The sequence below is a fragment of the Oncorhynchus clarkii genome, chromosome 32, assembly GCF_045791955.1.
Source record: "Oncorhynchus clarkii lewisi isolate Uvic-CL-2024 chromosome 32, UVic_Ocla_1.0, whole genome shotgun sequence".
Taxonomy (NCBI): domain Eukaryota; kingdom Metazoa; phylum Chordata; class Actinopteri; order Salmoniformes; family Salmonidae; genus Oncorhynchus; species Oncorhynchus clarkii.
In genome coordinates, this window is record NC_092178.1 from 18,871,333 (window position 1) to 18,888,832 (window position 17,500).

The 17,500-nt window shown below is 44.4% G+C and overlaps 1 protein-coding gene across 3 annotated transcripts in view; it reads right to left on the minus strand.

Annotated features, from left to right (window-relative positions):
• Nucleotides 1-17,500, minus strand: part of LOC139392197 (CUB and sushi domain-containing protein 3-like) — a 634,291-nt gene that overhangs the window by 93,683 nt on the left and 523,108 nt on the right. For 2 of the 3 annotated variants that reach the window (XM_071139990.1, XM_071139989.1), the window contains exons 45-48: nt 14,156-14,236; nt 12,249-12,362; nt 5,979-6,167; nt 4,698-4,856 (exon numbers count right to left, since the gene is read on the minus strand). In XM_071139990.1, coding sequence (XP_070996091.1) covers nt 4,698-4,856; nt 5,979-6,167; nt 12,249-12,362; nt 14,156-14,236 — 543 coding nt within the window. The remainder of the gene's footprint in view (nt 1-4,697; nt 4,857-5,978; nt 6,168-12,248; nt 12,363-14,155; nt 14,237-17,500) is intronic. The other variant, XM_071139991.1, reaches the window with a different exon arrangement.

The following is a 17,500-nucleotide window of genomic DNA, read 5'->3' on the forward strand; positions in this document are numbered from 1 at the left end:
CTGTAATTTCCCCACACATATGCAGTATACGTACAGTATGTACAATATATATACATACCATTACATCAATATCACTCTCTCTGGCATTAACACGTTTAAACACTTCTCACAGTTCAGTTCAGTGTAGTTATGTAAAAGCATGCTGTGCAGCTTCTTCCTGCGTTGACACTTGGCCCTGAGCCCTGCACGAACAGGAAGATGGGGACGAGGACTGTGTCACACCAAATCAGTGGGCAGGCGTGAGACACACACCACACTCAGCATACACGTACAAACAGTAATTACAAAGTCAGCACAACACAGGGTTAATTCTAGGTGTGTTGGTGTCCTATGTCCTGTAAGACTAAAAGGGGAGAGTTCCTCCTCGTGAGAAAAAGCCTCCTGACCCCCATTTTAAGGTTAATGTTGTTTTTGTTAAAAAAAAAAGTTTTATCTTTCTGCTTTACATACTGTTTTGATCTATCCTGGGTACCAGTCCATTTGTGCCATCATGCCACTCCATTTGTGCCACCATGTACTAACCTAGCAACTAGGAAAGAATTGCTAACTTGAAAAACATTAAGAGTTCACCAGCTAACATGTGATATCTCGTCTCCATCACCATCTAAATGCACTATAAAGTGCTCTGAGTGCTCCTTCAACTGAGCAGTTTGTATAACAAGGCCAAGCATGTACCTCAACTTGTCACTTTCATAACTACAGTAGAAGGGCAAAGTCAACCCACATCCGGGAGTGTCAATTCTAGTTCACACAGCAAGTTCTGACTTACAGGCCTTATTCATTCTGATCCATATTAAACCTACAGTTAAAAAGCACTGGTCTGATTGTGTGTGAACAATGGTAAGGGCTAGCACATAAAAAGATAGGTGCAGTGAAATGAGTTGTTTTACAGGGCAGCCATAGTAGTACGGCACCCCTGGAGCAAATTAGGGCTACGTACCTTGCTAATGGGCACAGACAGATTTTTCACCTTGTCAGCTCAGGTATTTGGCCCCACACTCTAACCGCTAGGCTACGTGCCTAGTATGTAGTATGGAAATGTAAACATATTGAATGCAGAGCAGAAAGCAACTCTGTCATATTATCTCACTGAGGAAGATTATAGAAGAGGCAAAGAATGCTGACAGAGAGAGGGAGAGAGGAAGAGAGATAGAGAAAGAGGGAGAGAGAGAGAGAGAGAGGGAGAGAGAGAGAGAGAGAGAGAGAGAGGGGGAGGGAGGGAGGGAGGGAGAGGGAGAGGGAGGGAGAGAGAGAGAGAAAGAGGGAGAGAGAGAGAGGAAGAGAGAGAGAGGGGAGAGAGAGAGAGAGAGAGAGGAAAATAGTGAGAGAGAGAGAAAGAGGAAGAGAGGAAGAGAGACAGAGAGAAAGAGAAAGAGAAAGGAAAAGAGAGAGAGAGAGGAAAAGACAGAGAGCGAGCGAGGGAGATAAAGAAAGAATTGGGCTCTGAGACAGAGAGTTATGGAGAGGATGCAGAATAGAAAGACTGTCAGGAAGATGAAGAGGAAAAGGGAGAGTAAGAGTGAGAGAGGAAGAGTGAGAGAGAGGAGAGCGAGAGAGAGATGCTAAACTCTAGCTTGAGCGTCACAACACTTCAAAGCAGATTTACTACAAATATCTTGCATACTTAAACAAGCGAGGAAGTTATCCCCCAGCAAATCTCCTGACGCACATACTGAGTGCCAAATTACAAGTTCCCTCAGCTGCATGACTCCATGTTATGAGATACCAGCAATCTCTGAGGCAGGGAGTCATTTGCACAATGTCAGTTATTATTTGGAAAAGTATCAGAAATGTAACTGGGTTATACACAGCAGAACAAACACGACGAGGCAGCTCAAGAACAACATCTTATAATGTGAAAGCAAAAATAAAGACAGAGTGTTAGGCCAAACTATTTGTTGATGCATCGCTAACACCAAATATCAATAACGATTGAGATTTTTTGTCTGTTTCTCTGAAAAAAATAGAGATTGTGTTTCTGTAGAAATTCAGCGACTAGGTATCTTCCTGAAAAGATGAATATACTTAGATAATGGAAGTGGAGATGAAAAGGGATGTTGCTATGGCTACTCAATCACAAAAACCTCCATTAGAATTATTGGCACGGCCTTGCAGCCAAGTCCTTACTCTGGGAATATTTGGACTTCCCTAGCCGTAGTCTTGTTGTTCCTCACAAGCTACATTCCTAATACTGCAATCTAATCCTTATACTGCAGACTAGCCCAAATACTGCAGTCTAGTCCTAATACTGCAGTGTAGTTCTAATACTGCAGTCTTAGCCTAATACTGCAGTCTTGTCCTAATATTGCAGTCTTGTCCTAATACTGCAGTCTATTTCTAATACTGCAGTCTATTTCTAATACTGCAGTCTATTTCTAATACTGCAGTCTTGTCCTAATACTTCAGTCTTGTCCTAATACTTCAGTCTTGTTCTAATACTGCAGTCTATTTCTAATACTGCAGTCTATTTCTAATACTGCAGTCTTGTCCTAATACTGCAGTCTTGTTCTAATACTGCAGTCTATTTCTAATACTGCAGTCTATTTCTAATACTGGAGTCCTGTCCTAATACTGCAGTCTATTTCTAATACTGCAGTCTATTTCTAATACTTCAGTCTTGTCCTAATACTGCAGTCCTGTCCTAATACTGCAGTCTAGTCCTAATACTGCAGTCTTGTCCGAATACTGCAGTCTTGTCCTAATACTGCAGTCTTGTTCTAATACTGCAGTCTATTTCTAATACTGCAGTCTATTTATAATACTGCAGTCTTATCCTAATACTTCAGTCTTGTCCTAATACTGCAGTCTTGTCCTAATACTGCAGTCTTGTCCTAATACTGCAGTCTTGTTCTAATATTGCAGTCTTGTCCTAATACTGCAGTCTATTTCTAATACTGCAGTCTATTTCTAATACTGCAGTCTTGTCCTAATACTGCAGTCTTGTCCTAATACTGCAGTCTTGTTCTAATACTGCAGTCTATTTCTAATACTGCAGTCTATTTATAATACTGCAGTCTTGTCCTAATACTTCAGTCTTGTTCTAATACTGCAGTCTATTTCTAATACTGCAGTCTATTTCTAATACTGCAGTCTATTTCTAATACTGCAGTCCTGTCCTAATACTGCAGTCTATTTCTAATACTGCAGTCTATTTCTAATACTGCAGTCTATTTCTAATACTTCAGTCTTGTCCTAATACTGCAGTCCTGTCCTAATACTGCAGTCTAGTCCTAATACTGCAGTCTTGTCCGAATACTGCAGTCTTGTCCGAATACTGCAGTTTTGTCCTAATACTGCAGTCTATTTCTAATACTGCAGTCTATTTCTAATACTGCTGTCTAGTCCTAATACTGCAGTCTAGTCCTAATACTGCAGTCTAGTCCTAATACTGCAGTCTTGGCCTAATACTGCAGTCTTGTCCTAATCTTGCAGTCTAGTCCTAATACTGCAGACTAGTCCTAATACTGCAGGCTAGTCCTAATACTGCAGTCTAGCCCTTATACTGCAGTCAAGCCCTAAAACTGCAGTCTAGTACTAATACAACAGTCTAGTCCTAATACTGCAGTCTAGCCCTAATACTGCAGTATTGTCCTAATACTGCAGTCTGGTCCTAATACTGCAGTCTAGTCCTAATACTGCAGACTGGTCCTAATACTACAGAGTAGTCCTAAATCTGCAGTCTAGTCCTAATACTGCAGACTAGTCCTAATACAACAGTCTAGTCCTAATACTGCAGTCTAGTCCTAATACTGCAGAGTAGTCCTAAATCTGCAGTCTAGTCCTAATACTGCAGACTAGTCCTAATACTGCAGACTAGTCCTAATACTGCAGAGTAGTCCTAAATCTGCAGTCTAGTCCTAATACTGCAGATTAGTCCTAATACTGCAGACTAGTCCTAATACTGCATGCTAGCCCTAATTCTGCAGTCTAGTCCCAATACTGCAGTCTATTCCTAATATTGCAGTCTATTCCTAATACTGCAGTCTAGTCCTAATACTGCTTTGTGCTGTCTTACTACTACTCCTTTAGCTTTTCACATGGTGTTATCGCCGTCGGCATCACAGTCTGGGGAGACCATAGGTGTCTTTTGCCTTGGGGGTCTTAGCGCAGCGTCTGTTGTCACATTTGGAAAAAGCTGTGTAGCCTGAGACAAAGCTATGTCTTACTCAGGACTATTAGGGACAGACTGGCTGTCAGCTCTGACCAACATTTGACCTGTTCAGGCCCTGTCTGTCCCTGGCCCGCCTGCCTGCTCAGCAAAGTGTGACCCAGCTCTGTGGTTGTTTAGGGTCCCCAGGCCCTGACTGACATCTCCACTGACATCTGTAGTAGCACCAAGATATGAGGAAGCAGCACTAGGCCCATGGTTTTAGCCAGTCAGAGAATGAGTGCATAGCTTAGAGCAAAATCTATTTAATGTGCTCTGAACCTCAACAATGCGCTAACCTCCATGACAGTGTATGTAAATGCATCAATACTGTAAATTGTTAATTCTTCAATACCTCAAGGAAAGACAGACAAATATTGAGTACAACCACAATATTCCACATGCAAGTTTTTAGTATCTACTATCTACTTTGCAATAATTCTCCCACTCTCACATGCAAGCAAGCACGCACACAAACTCACTCCGCAATCCTCACTCTCAAAAGACATAAACGTGCAAGTGAATAAGAGTGATTTAAATGGATACATACTTTGATACTCACCAACATAGCGGATACGGAAGCCCTTCTTGTTGGTGCCGTGGTCGGAGGACCAGCGCAGTGTGAGTTGGTGGCCGGTGGTAGTGATGTTGAAGGGCGCGGGGACGTCACCGCTGAAGGTGGCCAGAGTCTGACTGTTAGTACTGGGACCTAGAGAGAGAGAGAGAGAGAGAAGAGAGAGAAAAGTAAGAGAGAGAGAGAGAGAGAGAGAGAGAGAGAGAGAAAAGAGAGAAAAGTAAGAGAGAGAGAGAGAGAGAGAGAGAGAGAGAGAGAGAGAGAGAGAGAGAGAGAGAGAGAGAGAGAGAGAGAGAGAGAGAGAGAGAGAGAGAGAGAGAGAGAGAGAGAGCGAGAGCGAGAGCGAGAGCGAGAGCGAGAGAGAGATAGAGATAGAGATAGAGATAGAGATAGAGATAGAGAGCAAGAGCGAGAGAGAGAGAGAGAGAGAGAGAGAGAGGATGCTAACAATAAGGCAGATGTTTGTGTATTTGTGTTGAAAACATCATACATTTACAAGGCTAAGAAAGAATAACAGCTTCAGTAACATTGTATTAAAGCTGCAATATGTAACTTTTTGGGCCACCAGACTAAATTCACATAAATGTGCGTTATTAATCTGTCATTCTCATTGAAAGCAAGTCTAAGAAGTGGTGCACGCTATTTCTATGCTTCCCATTCTTAAGTTTAGTTTGGGCTTCTTTTACTTTCGGTTTTGTACACAGCTGAAAATACAATACGTTTGGTTATTAAAAATATATTTCACACCGCTTTAGATAGTATAATGATTCTCTACACTATACTTGCTTGTTATGTCACATAAACTGAAATTAGGCGAACTATTCAAATTTGAGCATCTTTAATCTTTAGTTATGAGAAGTGGGGCTGAACATTGTACATCACAAAGGCCTTTTAGACATTACAGCATGAATCTAAATGTGTTCAGTGGTATTGTGGTTGCTTCACATTCATGTTGTTGCATTCATTCAAAGGGAGGTCATACAAAGTTCTGTAGGACTTGCATTTAATACTGACACTTCTAGCCATTTCATTCCCAAATTCTCCAAACGCAATTCACTAAAGATTACATTTACAATGCCACTGCAGCCCAAGTAGACAGTTTGAACACAACACAACTCTGAGCAAAAGCAGAACAGGTTCAAAAAACATCACAGTGTGCAATGCTAGCCTGGTCCCAGATCTGTTTGTGCTGTAATGAGTTGGCAAGACAGCAGAAACCGTTATGGGACCAGGCTAGTGTAATGCTACAGTAGCTACCATCAAAGACTTCTAGGATGTCGAACTCCCTCTCGGTCTGGAAGGACTCGAAGTACAATGTGATGTTGTAGCCCTTCTCTACATTGATAGTCCAGATACACATCTGCAGATTTGGGTAGCTTTCAGGGTAGCCTGGACTCAGGATTACCCCAGTAGAGTCAAACCTTACATCGTGGGCCGGGCATTGCACTGGGTGGGCACATAACAGCAGACAAAATGTATGTTAGAGGTGGATTCTGTATCTTTCTATACATGTCATTTATTCAGTGGTCACCCAGGAGACAGTACTCACTAAACTAAGTAAACACAGTCGGCCAAGAAGCAAAACAATAAGAGGAGTGGTTACATTGTGCCGAGAAAAGAACCTCCCCTTACTTTATGGGTTGTCCTTATTTATTACACAGACAATATACACTGCTCAAAAAATAAAGGGAACACCAAAATAACACATCCTAGATCTGAATGAATGAAATATTCTTATTAAGTACTTTTTTCTTTACGTAGTTGAATGTGCTGACAACAAAATCACCCAAAAATGATCAATGGAAATCAAATGTATCAACCCATGGAGGTCTGGATTTGGAGTCACACTCAAAATTAAAGTGGAAAACCACACTACAGGCTGATCCAACTTTGATGTAATGTCCTTAAAACAAGTCAAAATGAGGCTCAGTAGTGTGTGTGGCCTCCACGTGCCTGTATGACCTCCCTACAACGCCTGGGCATGCTCCTGATGAGGTGGTGGATGGTCTCCTGAGGGATCTCCTCCCAGACCTGGACTAAAGCATCCGCCAACTTCTGGACAGTCTGTGGTGCAACGTGGCGTTGGTGGATGGAGCGAGACATGATGTCCCAGATGTGCTCAATTGGATTCAGGTCTGGGGAACGGGTGGGCCAGTCCATAGCATCAATGCCTTCCTCTTGCAGGAACTGCTGACACACTCCAGCCACATGAGGTCTAGCATTGTCTTGCATTAGGAGGAACCGAGGGCCAACCGCACCAGCATGTGGTCTCACAAGGGGTCTGAGGATCTCATCTCGGTACCTAATGGCAGTCAGGCTACCTCTGGCGAGCACATGGAGGGCTGTGCGGCCCCTCAAAGAAATGCCACCCCACACCATGACTGACCCACCGCCAAACCGGTCATGCTGGAGGATGTTGCAGGCAGCAGAACGTTCTCCACGGCGTCTCCAGACTGTCACGCCTGTCACATGTGCTCAGTGTGAGAGCACAGGGCGCCAGTGGGCACAGGGCGCCAGTGGCGAGTTTTGCCAATCTTGGTGTTCTCTGGCAAATGCCAAACGTGCTGCACGGTGTCGGGCTGTAAGCACAACCCCCACCTGTGGACGTCGGGCCCTCATACCACCCTCATGGAGTCTGTTTCTGACCGTTTGAGCAGACACATGCACATTTGTGGCCTGCTGGAGGTCATTTTGCAGGGCTCTGGCAGTGCTCCTCCTGCTCCTCCTTGCACAAAGGCGGAGGTAGCGGTCCTGCTGCTGGGTTGTTGGCCTCCTCCACGTCTCCTGATGTACTGGCCTGTCTCCTGGTAGCGCCTCCATGCTCTGGACACTACGCTGACAGACACAGCAAACCTTCTTGCCACAGCTCGCATTGATGTGCCATCCTGGATGAGCTACACTACCTGAGCCACTTGTGTGGGTTGTAGACTCCGTCTCATGCTACCACTAGAGTGAAAGCACCGCCAGCATTCAAAAGTGACCACAACATCAGCCAGGAAGCATAGGAACTGAGAAGTGGCCTGTGGTCACCACCTGCAGAACCACTCCTTTATTGGGGGTGTCTTGCTAATTGCCTATAATTTCCACCTGTTGTCTATTTCATTTGCACAACAGCATGTAAAATGTATTGTCAATCGGTGTTGCTTCCTAAGTGGACAGTTTGATTTCACAGAAGTGTGATTGACTTTGAGTTACATTGTGTTGTTTAAGTGTTCCCTTTATTTTTTTGAGCAGTCTATTTATATACAGTACCAGTCAAAAGTGTGAACACATCTACTCATTCAAGGTTTTTTATTTGTTTTTACTATTTCTACACTGTAGAATAATAGTGAAGACATCAAAACTATGAAATAACACAAATGGAATCATGTAGTAACCAAAAAAAGTGTTAAACAAATTAAAATATATGTTGTATTTGAGATTCTTTAATGTAGCCACTTGTCACACCCTGACATTAGTTATCTATGTTTTATGTATTATTTTGGTCAGGTCAGGGTGTGACAAGGGTGGGTATGTGTGTTTTGTCCTGTGTAGGGTTTTTGTTAGATAATGTAGGTCTATGGTGGCCTGAATTGGTTCCCAATCAGAGGCAGCTGTTTATCGTTGTCTCTGATTGGGGATCCTATTTAGGTTGCCATTTTCCATTTTGGTTTTGTAGGTTATTGTCTATGTGTAGTTGCATGTCAGCACTCGTTCTATATAGCTTCACGTTCGTTTTGTTGTTTTGTTAGTTTGTTTAGTGTATTCTTATCACGCTGCACCTTGGTCTTCTCGTTATGAAGAACGTGACAGAATAAACAAACCATAAAAGGACCAAGCAGCGTGTTAAGGAGGAATGGACCTGGGAGGAAATTTTGGACGGAGCAGGACCCTGGACGCAGGCTGAGGAGTCGCCTAGGAGCAAGAGAGGACAGCAACGACGTCGGGGAGGTAGCCCACAGAAACCCCCCCCTAAAAAATTTGCGGGGGCACATGGAGCAGTCTGCGAAGTTGAGGGGTGAGTCAGAGATTGTCGAGGAGTTATGGGACAGATTGGAGGAGAGTGAACGGAGGGGAGATTATGAGACCTTCGAGAAGTTGTTGAATAAATTGGAGGAGAGTGAAGAGAGAGAGCTGTAGGTTTGGCGTAGTATGCACGGCATTCGCCCTGAGGAGCGTGTTAGCTGTCCAATGCCACCTGTGTCAGTTCCTCGTACTCATCCTGAAACGTGTTAAAGTTTCGGAACAATTGATGCCGGCTATACACACCAGGTCTCCAGTTCCTACTCTTCACACCCTTCCTCAAGTGCGCCTTCAGAGTCCAGTACGTCATGTTCCTCCTTCCCCCACTCGCCCTGAGGTGCGTGTCCTCGGCCCGGTACCACCAGTTCTGGCACCACGCACCAGGCCTCCAGTGCGCCTCTAGAGTCCAGTACGTCATGTTTCTCCTTCCCGCACTCGCTCTGAGGTGCGTGTCCTTGGCCCGGTACCACTAGTTCTGGCACCACTCACCAGGCCACCAGTGTGCCTCCAGAGTCCAATAAGTCCTGTTCCTCCTCCCTGCACTCGCCCTGAGGTGCGTGTCCTCAGCCCGGTACCACCAGTGCCGGCACCATGCACCAGGCCTACAGTGCGCATCGGTAGTCCAGTACGCCTTGTACCACCAATGCCGGCACCTACAGTGCGCCTCGGCAGTCCAGAGTGTCCGGCGATAGTACTCAGTTCAGAGCGTCCGGCGACAGTACCCAGTCCGGAGCGTCTGGCGACAGTACCCAGTCCGGATCGTCCGGCGACAGTACCCAGTCCGGAGCGTCCGGCGACGGGCCACAGTCCGGAACCTCCAACGACGGGCCACAGTCCGGAGCCTCCAACGATGGTCCCCAGTCCGGGGTCTCCAGCAACGGGACACAATCCGGGGTCTCCAGCGACGGTCCCCAGCCCAGGGTCTCCAGCGACGGTCCCCAGTCCAGAACATCCGGCGATGGTCCACGCAGCGAGGGTCCCCAGCCCGGGGCCTACGGCGAGGATCCATGGGTCAGTGCTACATGAGCGGAAGTGTGGCGGCGTCCAGAACCAGAGCTGCCACGGAGGGTAGATACCCACCCGGACCCTCCCCCAGAAGTTCAGGTTTGTGGTCGGGAGTCCGCACCTTTGGGGGGGGGGGGGGGGTCCTATCTAGGTTGCCATTTTCCATTTTGGTTTTGTGGGTTATTGTCTATGTGTAGTTGCATGTCACCATTTGTTGTATTAGCTTCACGGTCGTTTGTTATTTTGTTTAATGTTCTTTATTAAAAGAGGAATGTATTCAAATCATGCTGCGCCTTGGTCTCCTCGTTATGACAAACGTGACACCAGCCTTTGCCTTGATGACAGCTTTGCACACTCTAGACATTCTCTCAACCAGCTTCATGAGGTAGTCACCTGGAATGCATTTCAACTAACAGGTGCCTTGTTAAAAGTCATTTAAAAAAGGTTTTATTTCCTTCTTAATGCTTTTGAGCCAATCAGTTGTGTTGTGACAAGGTAGGGGTGGTATACAGAAAATTGCCCTATTTGGTAAAATACCAAGTCCATATTATGGCAAGAACAGCTCAAATAAGCAAAGAGAAACGACAGTCCATCACTACATTACTTTAAGACATGAAGGTCAATCAATGTGGAATATTTCAAGAACTTTGAAAGTTTCTTCAAGTGCAGTTGCAAAAACCATTAAGCGCTGTGATGAAACTGGCTTTCATGAGGACTGCCACAGGAAAGAAAGACCCAGAGTTACCTCTGCTGCAGAGGATACATTCATTAGAGTTAACTGCACCTCAGATTGCAACCCAAATAAATGCTTAACAGAGTTCAAGTAAAAGACACATCTCAACATCAACTGTTCAGAGGAGACTGTGTGAATAAGGCCTGAATTGCTGCAAAGAAACCACTACTAAAGGACACCAACAAGAAGAAAATACTTCTTTGGTCAAGAAACACGAGCAATGGAAATTATTTTTATTGAACCTTTATTTAACTAGGCAAGTCAGTTAAGATGAAATTCTTATTTACAATGATGGCCTACGGGGAACAGTGGCTTAACTGCCTTGTTCAGGGGCAGAACGACAGATTTTTACCTTGTCAGCTCAGGATTTGATCCAGCAACCTTTTGGTTACTGGCCACCTCTCTAACCACTAGGATACCTGCCGCCCTGGTAAAAATCTGTCCTTTGGTTTGATGAGTCAAAATTTGAGATTTTGGTTCCAACCGCTGTGTCTTTGTGAGATGCAGATCTCCGCATGTGTGTGTACAGTGTGTGTGGTTCCCACCGTGAAGCATGGAGGAGGAGGTGTGATGTGTGGGTTGCTTTTCTGGTGACAAGGCACACTTGTAGCATGTAGCTTGGCTACAACAGCATTCTGCAGCGATACGCCAACCCATCTGGTTTGCGCTTAGTGGAACTATCATTTGTTTTTCAACAGGACAATGACCCAACACACCTCCAGGCTGTGTAAGGGCTATTTGACCAAGAAGGAGAGTGATGGAATGCTGCATCAGATGACCTGGCCTCCACAATCACCCAAACTCAACCCAATTGAGATGGTTTGGGATGAGTTGGACCGCAGAGTGAAGGAAAAGCAGCCAACAAGTGCTCAGCATATGTGGGAATTGTTGGAGAAGCATTCCAGGTGAAGCTGGTTAAGAGAATACCAAGAGTGTGCAAAGCTGTCATCAAGGCAAAGGGTGGATACTTTGAAGAATCTAAAATATAAAATATATTTTGATTTGTTTAACACTTTTTTGGTTACTACATGATTCCATATGTGTTATTTCACAGTTTTGATGTCTCTCCTTTTATTCTACAATGTAGAAAATAGTACTAATAAAGCGAAAACTCTTGCATGAGTAGGTGTGTCCAGACTTTTGACTGGTACTGTAAATTAACTTCAAAGTTATGTGAAAACTTTCAGCTCTACTTCATTCTATTTTTAACATACGCCTGGGAGTTGGTTTTGATCGAGTTCCAGTTCCGGTTGCAAAATACTGTGACTGCCTTCCAAATGGTACCCTATTCCCTACATAGTGCACTATTTTTGACAAGAGCCCTAGTCTAAAGTAATGTACTATGTAGGCAATTGAGTGCCATTTGGGACGCAAGCTGTGAATGATGCCATGATGAGTCGAGTTTCCAGGTTTAACATATTTTTCAGGTAGATTATCAGGACAAATCCTGACAAAGTGAGTCCCACCAATGGGATCGAGGAGAGAAATATGGCACCATAAAAGATTAATGACAACAGCTGTTTAGGCCACTAAACACAGCGAAAGGGACGACACAGAAACAGAACTGGAAGAGAAGACAGAAAACACGAGGGGCTGTGACAGAGCTGGGCAAAACGCATCACAGCAGCACAACATCAAATGACTAAACCCTTTTAATTACAGCTGCCACACACACACACGCAAGAGTGCACACACACACGCACAAACACACTCGCAGGCTCACACTTGTGCACACTTATGTGCACGAAGGAACGCACACACGCATGCACGCGCTCACACACACACACCTTGACACGTGGGAGGAAGCCCGTCCATCTGAAGTCTCTCCCCCAGCCTGCATATCAGGATCTCACTCCCCACCAGGGTGAAGCCAGGATGGCAGCGGTACCGGAGGATGTCGCCTGTGAGGAGGAGTTGAGGAGGAGGAGGAAGAGGAGAGATACCAAAAGAGAGGGAATGTTGAGAGGAGAGAGAGAGAGAGAGAAGGGTTGAATGGAGCAGAAAGTGAAAAAGACAAGTTAGCGTGTGTCTGAAAGAGAGAGAGAGACAAAGAAAGAGAGAGTGTGTAGCCTACTGTACAATCTTCAGAAAAATAACCTATAGGAGAACCCTTAGAAGAACCCTTTTTGGTTTCAGGTAGAACCTAGCCTGGGTAGGACACTTCAAGACGTTATAATTAAGCAATAAGGCACGAGGGGGTGTGGTATATGGCCAATATACCACAGCTAAGGGCTGTTCTTAACACGACGCAATGCGGAGTGCCTGGATACAGCCAACAGCTGTGGTGTATATATACCACAAATTCCCGAGGTGTCTTATTACTATTATAAACTAGTTACTCACGTAATTAGAACAGTCAAAAGTTATATTTTGTCATACCTGTGGTATACGGCTTTCAGACAATCAGCATTCAGGGGGCGAACCACCCAGTATATAATGCAAAATAAACCATGGTCCCTGAAGTATGAGTATTGCAGTAGTACTAGTGTTAGTGCAACCAAGAATAAATGGTGTTGAAAATCAAAAGTTATGCTCTTCATCATCGTCATCACCATCATATACTGTAACATTCTAGTCTTTTAGAAGCCATCTGATATCTTTAAAAAGCAGCAGAGGGCCATGTCACAGATGATGATGGATGATAGTGGTTTTAGTATTCTGTACAGGGCTGCTACAGTACACACAACCACTCGCACAGACACAAACACACATACGCACAGTCTTTGGGCCTTGTTACCGGGCAAGGTGAATCCATCTCAGCCACTGTGATCGCCCACTTTCATACCCACCAATCACAGATCTAGTTGCTAACTCACCATTAATACCACGGCAAAGCAGAAATAACCCTGTGTGTCTAGCAGGGTGTGTGTGTGCGCATGCGTGCATGCATGTGTGTGTCCTAGCTAGGTGTCTGTGAGTCTGAGTGTGTGTGTCTGTGTGTGTGCGTGTGTGTGCGTGTGTGAGTCCATCCATGGTATTAGTGGGGGTCACACATACAGGAGGAGGCCAGCCCTCTCTTCTCTAAGCCATGATCAATACTCTCTGCGAACATTGTACATCAGCGTGTTTACTGTAGCAGAGGTGAGACTGACATGGGGGATGCTGTGAAACACAGGGACATGGTACTGGTGTAAAGGGTTTCAGTTTGCTAGTTTCAGCGGCTGAAGTAAGGTCAGGACCTATACTCACAAAGCATCTCAGAAATAGGTGTGGCTGATCCCCGTCCATATAATCTTCATTCATTATGAGCTAAAAAAGCTCAACTGATCCTCGATTAGGGGCTCCATTCAATCTGCATCGCTGAAGTTCAACGTAACAACGTGATTGAAATATAAAGACAATGTTTCTGCGTTAGCGGAGACTGCATCTACGTTAATTAAACGCTGCATACGTCAGCTAAATCTTTAAATAAAAATGTTGATCACACGCTTCAGCATTACAGATTGAATCGAACCCGAGCACCCTGAGACACTTTATGAATACATGCCCAGGAGTATTCTTGACCATGTGATCTGACCAGGAAAAACTACAGGTCATAGTTATAACCAACATCACCAGAGTTTTTTCTGATTAGGTCAGGTGGTTAGAAAAACCTCCTCGTCCTAAGTATGAAGAGTAGTGAGGAGGCCCAATCTCTCCCAAACGAGCCATTAGAAAAATTGAGAATATTCTGGGATTGAACTAAAGGCCTTACCTATTTCAAGCTCCCCGTCCTCCATGAGTATATCAGCGTTAGCGGCCTCAGGGGGCGCCTGGCAGATCCTCAGCTGGTACGCTAGAATAGGAAGAAGGAGGAAGAAGCAGGAAGAAGGAAGAAGGAGGAGGAAGAAGGAAGAAGGAGGAGGAAGAAGAAGAAGGAAGAAGGAGGAGGAAGGAAAAAGAAAGAGGAAGAAGGAAGACGGAAGAATGAGGAAGGAGGAAGAAAGAAGAGATGAAAAAAGTGTAAAGAACATTTCAACAGAAATGCAAAAGTAGTAATGCTCTTTTTTTGTTAAGCACTTACTGCACTGGCACTGTTTTGTATTCTATCAAACATGGAATTAAATTAAGAATATTTTGATCTCTTGGTTATTCCTGTTGATGGTTTGAACGTGAGTTTCTGCTAAACTCAACAGTAATGCAAAGCCAATCACCCCACCTGTGCCACCACTACCGCCGACCTACTTGCAAAATCACAGATCTCCATTGATTTCCCATGTCTGGACAAAAGAGCATCAGCATTGGGGAGGAGGAAAAACGGACATTTGAAAGGTTAAGCTTAAATGGAAAAAAAATATCAGATTCCACACCTCCTCCACCTGGCTGCATAACAATTAATTCAGCAGCAATGTGATCACGACGGTGTGTTTAAGGGCATCAGATAAGCCCAGTGTACCTTTTGGGAATCAATAGAGCAGTCAAACTGGGAGGTGCTGGGACCGACGCACTGCTAACGATCTGAGGAAAGCGAACGCTGCTAGCTGGCGCTAATGACAGGATAAAATAAGGTGATACAGGTCGGAGCTGTGCCCAGGGAGAGATATTATTACACTGTACACACACAAGCACACGCAAATGCACGGACGGAGAGACATACAGACACAGATAGACACTCTCAAACACACACGAACACACACTCGAACACACACTCGAACACACACACACACACACACACACACACACACACTCGACACACACACACACACACACACACACACACACACACACACACACACACACACACACACACACACACACACACACACACACACACACACTGCTAATGACAGAATGAATGAATGAATAATATAAGGTAACGGGAAATATTACCAAGGCAAGGGGAAATATTACCATATTACCACTGAATCTTACAGCCAACATCTTTCAGGACTGCATAGCCAGACTACACCCATTACTCAGCTACCTGGCAGTGTCATGGCAACACAAACTAGGAGGGAAAATCAAAAACAGTCATTGATCATTCATTCAACTATTGAGTAATATTTGAAGGCAATCTATCATGCACCAAATACATTGAAAGTGTAGCATGCTGCTAAAAATACAATAGGTATGCTAATACTATAAAGTACTGGAGCTAGTTAGAGCATTACTCAACTGGTCTGCACTTCAAATAGCACCCTAGTCCCCATAGGGCTCTGGTCAAAAGTAGCACACTACCACATCTAGGGAATCACTGTATAGGAATCACTGTCTGACTTTCTCCCTCTCTCTTCCAGTATATATAGACAGGCTGAAGCACCATCAACATTTGTTAATTGTGGGAACCGTTTCACCGTCTTAATTGGTGCATTAATTATCAGGAATAACACAGTGGTCTATTTGTACCAATCCCCATCCCTGGCACAACCAGGCACCGACGTCTCAAAAACGCAAACCCCACCCACCTGGTTCTTAGGCAGGCTAAAGCAAAAACTCAAAATATGTCAAAGATTTCAAATAGTATTTGAACCCAGGTCTGATACACAGTACTTATTTTTCTCCCAGGCATGAACAGGGATGTATTCACTGGGAAACAAACAGAAGCCAACATAACGAAATGGGGAGGGACCTACCTTTATTTGTCCAATAAGAAACTCTTGATATGGTTTGCTGCTTTGTGCACTAATGAATACACCCCAGCTAACAGAGTAGACAGAGGAGAGGAGGGAGGAAGCTAGCTTTCTCTAACAGGAGCTTTGGCTCCAGACGATGCTGGTTGCTAGAATAAAACGAATTAAGTAGCGAGAGCCACTTACCATGTGGCTCCTGTTCAATGTGCTAGCTGATTAATAAGATTCCTTTGGAGGCTCTGCAGGGAGAGGAAGGAGAGCGAGCACAGAGGGAACAGGGGAGGGGGGTAGAGGGATGAGGGGGGAGCATGTGTATGTGGGTGGGCGTGGGTGGGCGTTAGGTGGTGAGAGGGTCGTGTGTGTGTGTGTGTGTGTGTGTGTGTGTGTGTGTGTGTGTGTGTGTGTGTGTGTGTGTGTGTGTGTGTGTGTGTGTGTGTGTGTGTGTGTGTGTGTGTGTGTGTGAGATTGTGAAGTTGGAGAATATGTGTGCGTGTGTTTGTGTGTATTGGCAATTGAAGCGAAAGCTATGAAGAGTCAATGACACTGACAGCTACTTTCTATGTCCCCATGAGAGACTGATGCACTCTTACAAAAAGGTTATTTGGCTGTTCCCATAGGATAACCCTTTTGGGTTCCAGTTAGAACCCTTTTGGGTTCCATGTAGATCTCGCTGTAGAAATGGTTCTACCTGCAACCAAAAAGGGTTCTACAAAGGGTTCTCCTTTGGGGACAGTCGAAGAACCCTTTAAGGTTCTAGATAGCACATTTTTTCTAAGAGTGTAGTTCTCACAAAAGAGCTCAATAAAAAGGAGGAAAACATGACTTAGCTTCTTCTATGTATTTCCCCAGTGGGATTTATCTACACTAACTAGGTTTCCATCCAATTGGCAACAGATTTTCATGCAAATATTCTAGAACCTGCATAAAGAAAACATGCACCCTTTCCCATCAGTGGCGTTTCCACTAAACTGACTTGTTGTGATACAAATCAGTACGTGATGACGTAGTGCACACAAAATTGTATTTTTCGCTTAAGTTTTCATGTACAGAATAAAAATCTAAAGTTCAATGTGTTTCCATCGTATTTTCAACTCTACCGATAGTTTTGTCACAAAAAACGTTACGTTAAATAGCAAATGTGCCTACCTTGGTCCAGCCAAGAGCGCGCAGACACAGTGCGGATAAGCTGTGCGGGTAGGCTAGTTTACATGGTGAGATGATTATGGATAAGTGAAGGAACATTTGTATTTGATTTTTTTTTTATACAGTTTGACTTTTACTCGCCTAAAAACTGGATGGAAACGTGGTTACTGTGAACGATGAAGATAATCACCAGTCAAAACTAGTGGGCTCTGGGAATTGAGTCATCAAATCATGATGTCTGCATAATTTCCTGAATAACTATGCAATTTTTCAACTTAAACCCTCTCTTAACAGAATTGGAAAAAGTGACAGTTTTGCATTTTGCTTGTTGAAGATTATTCAGAGAG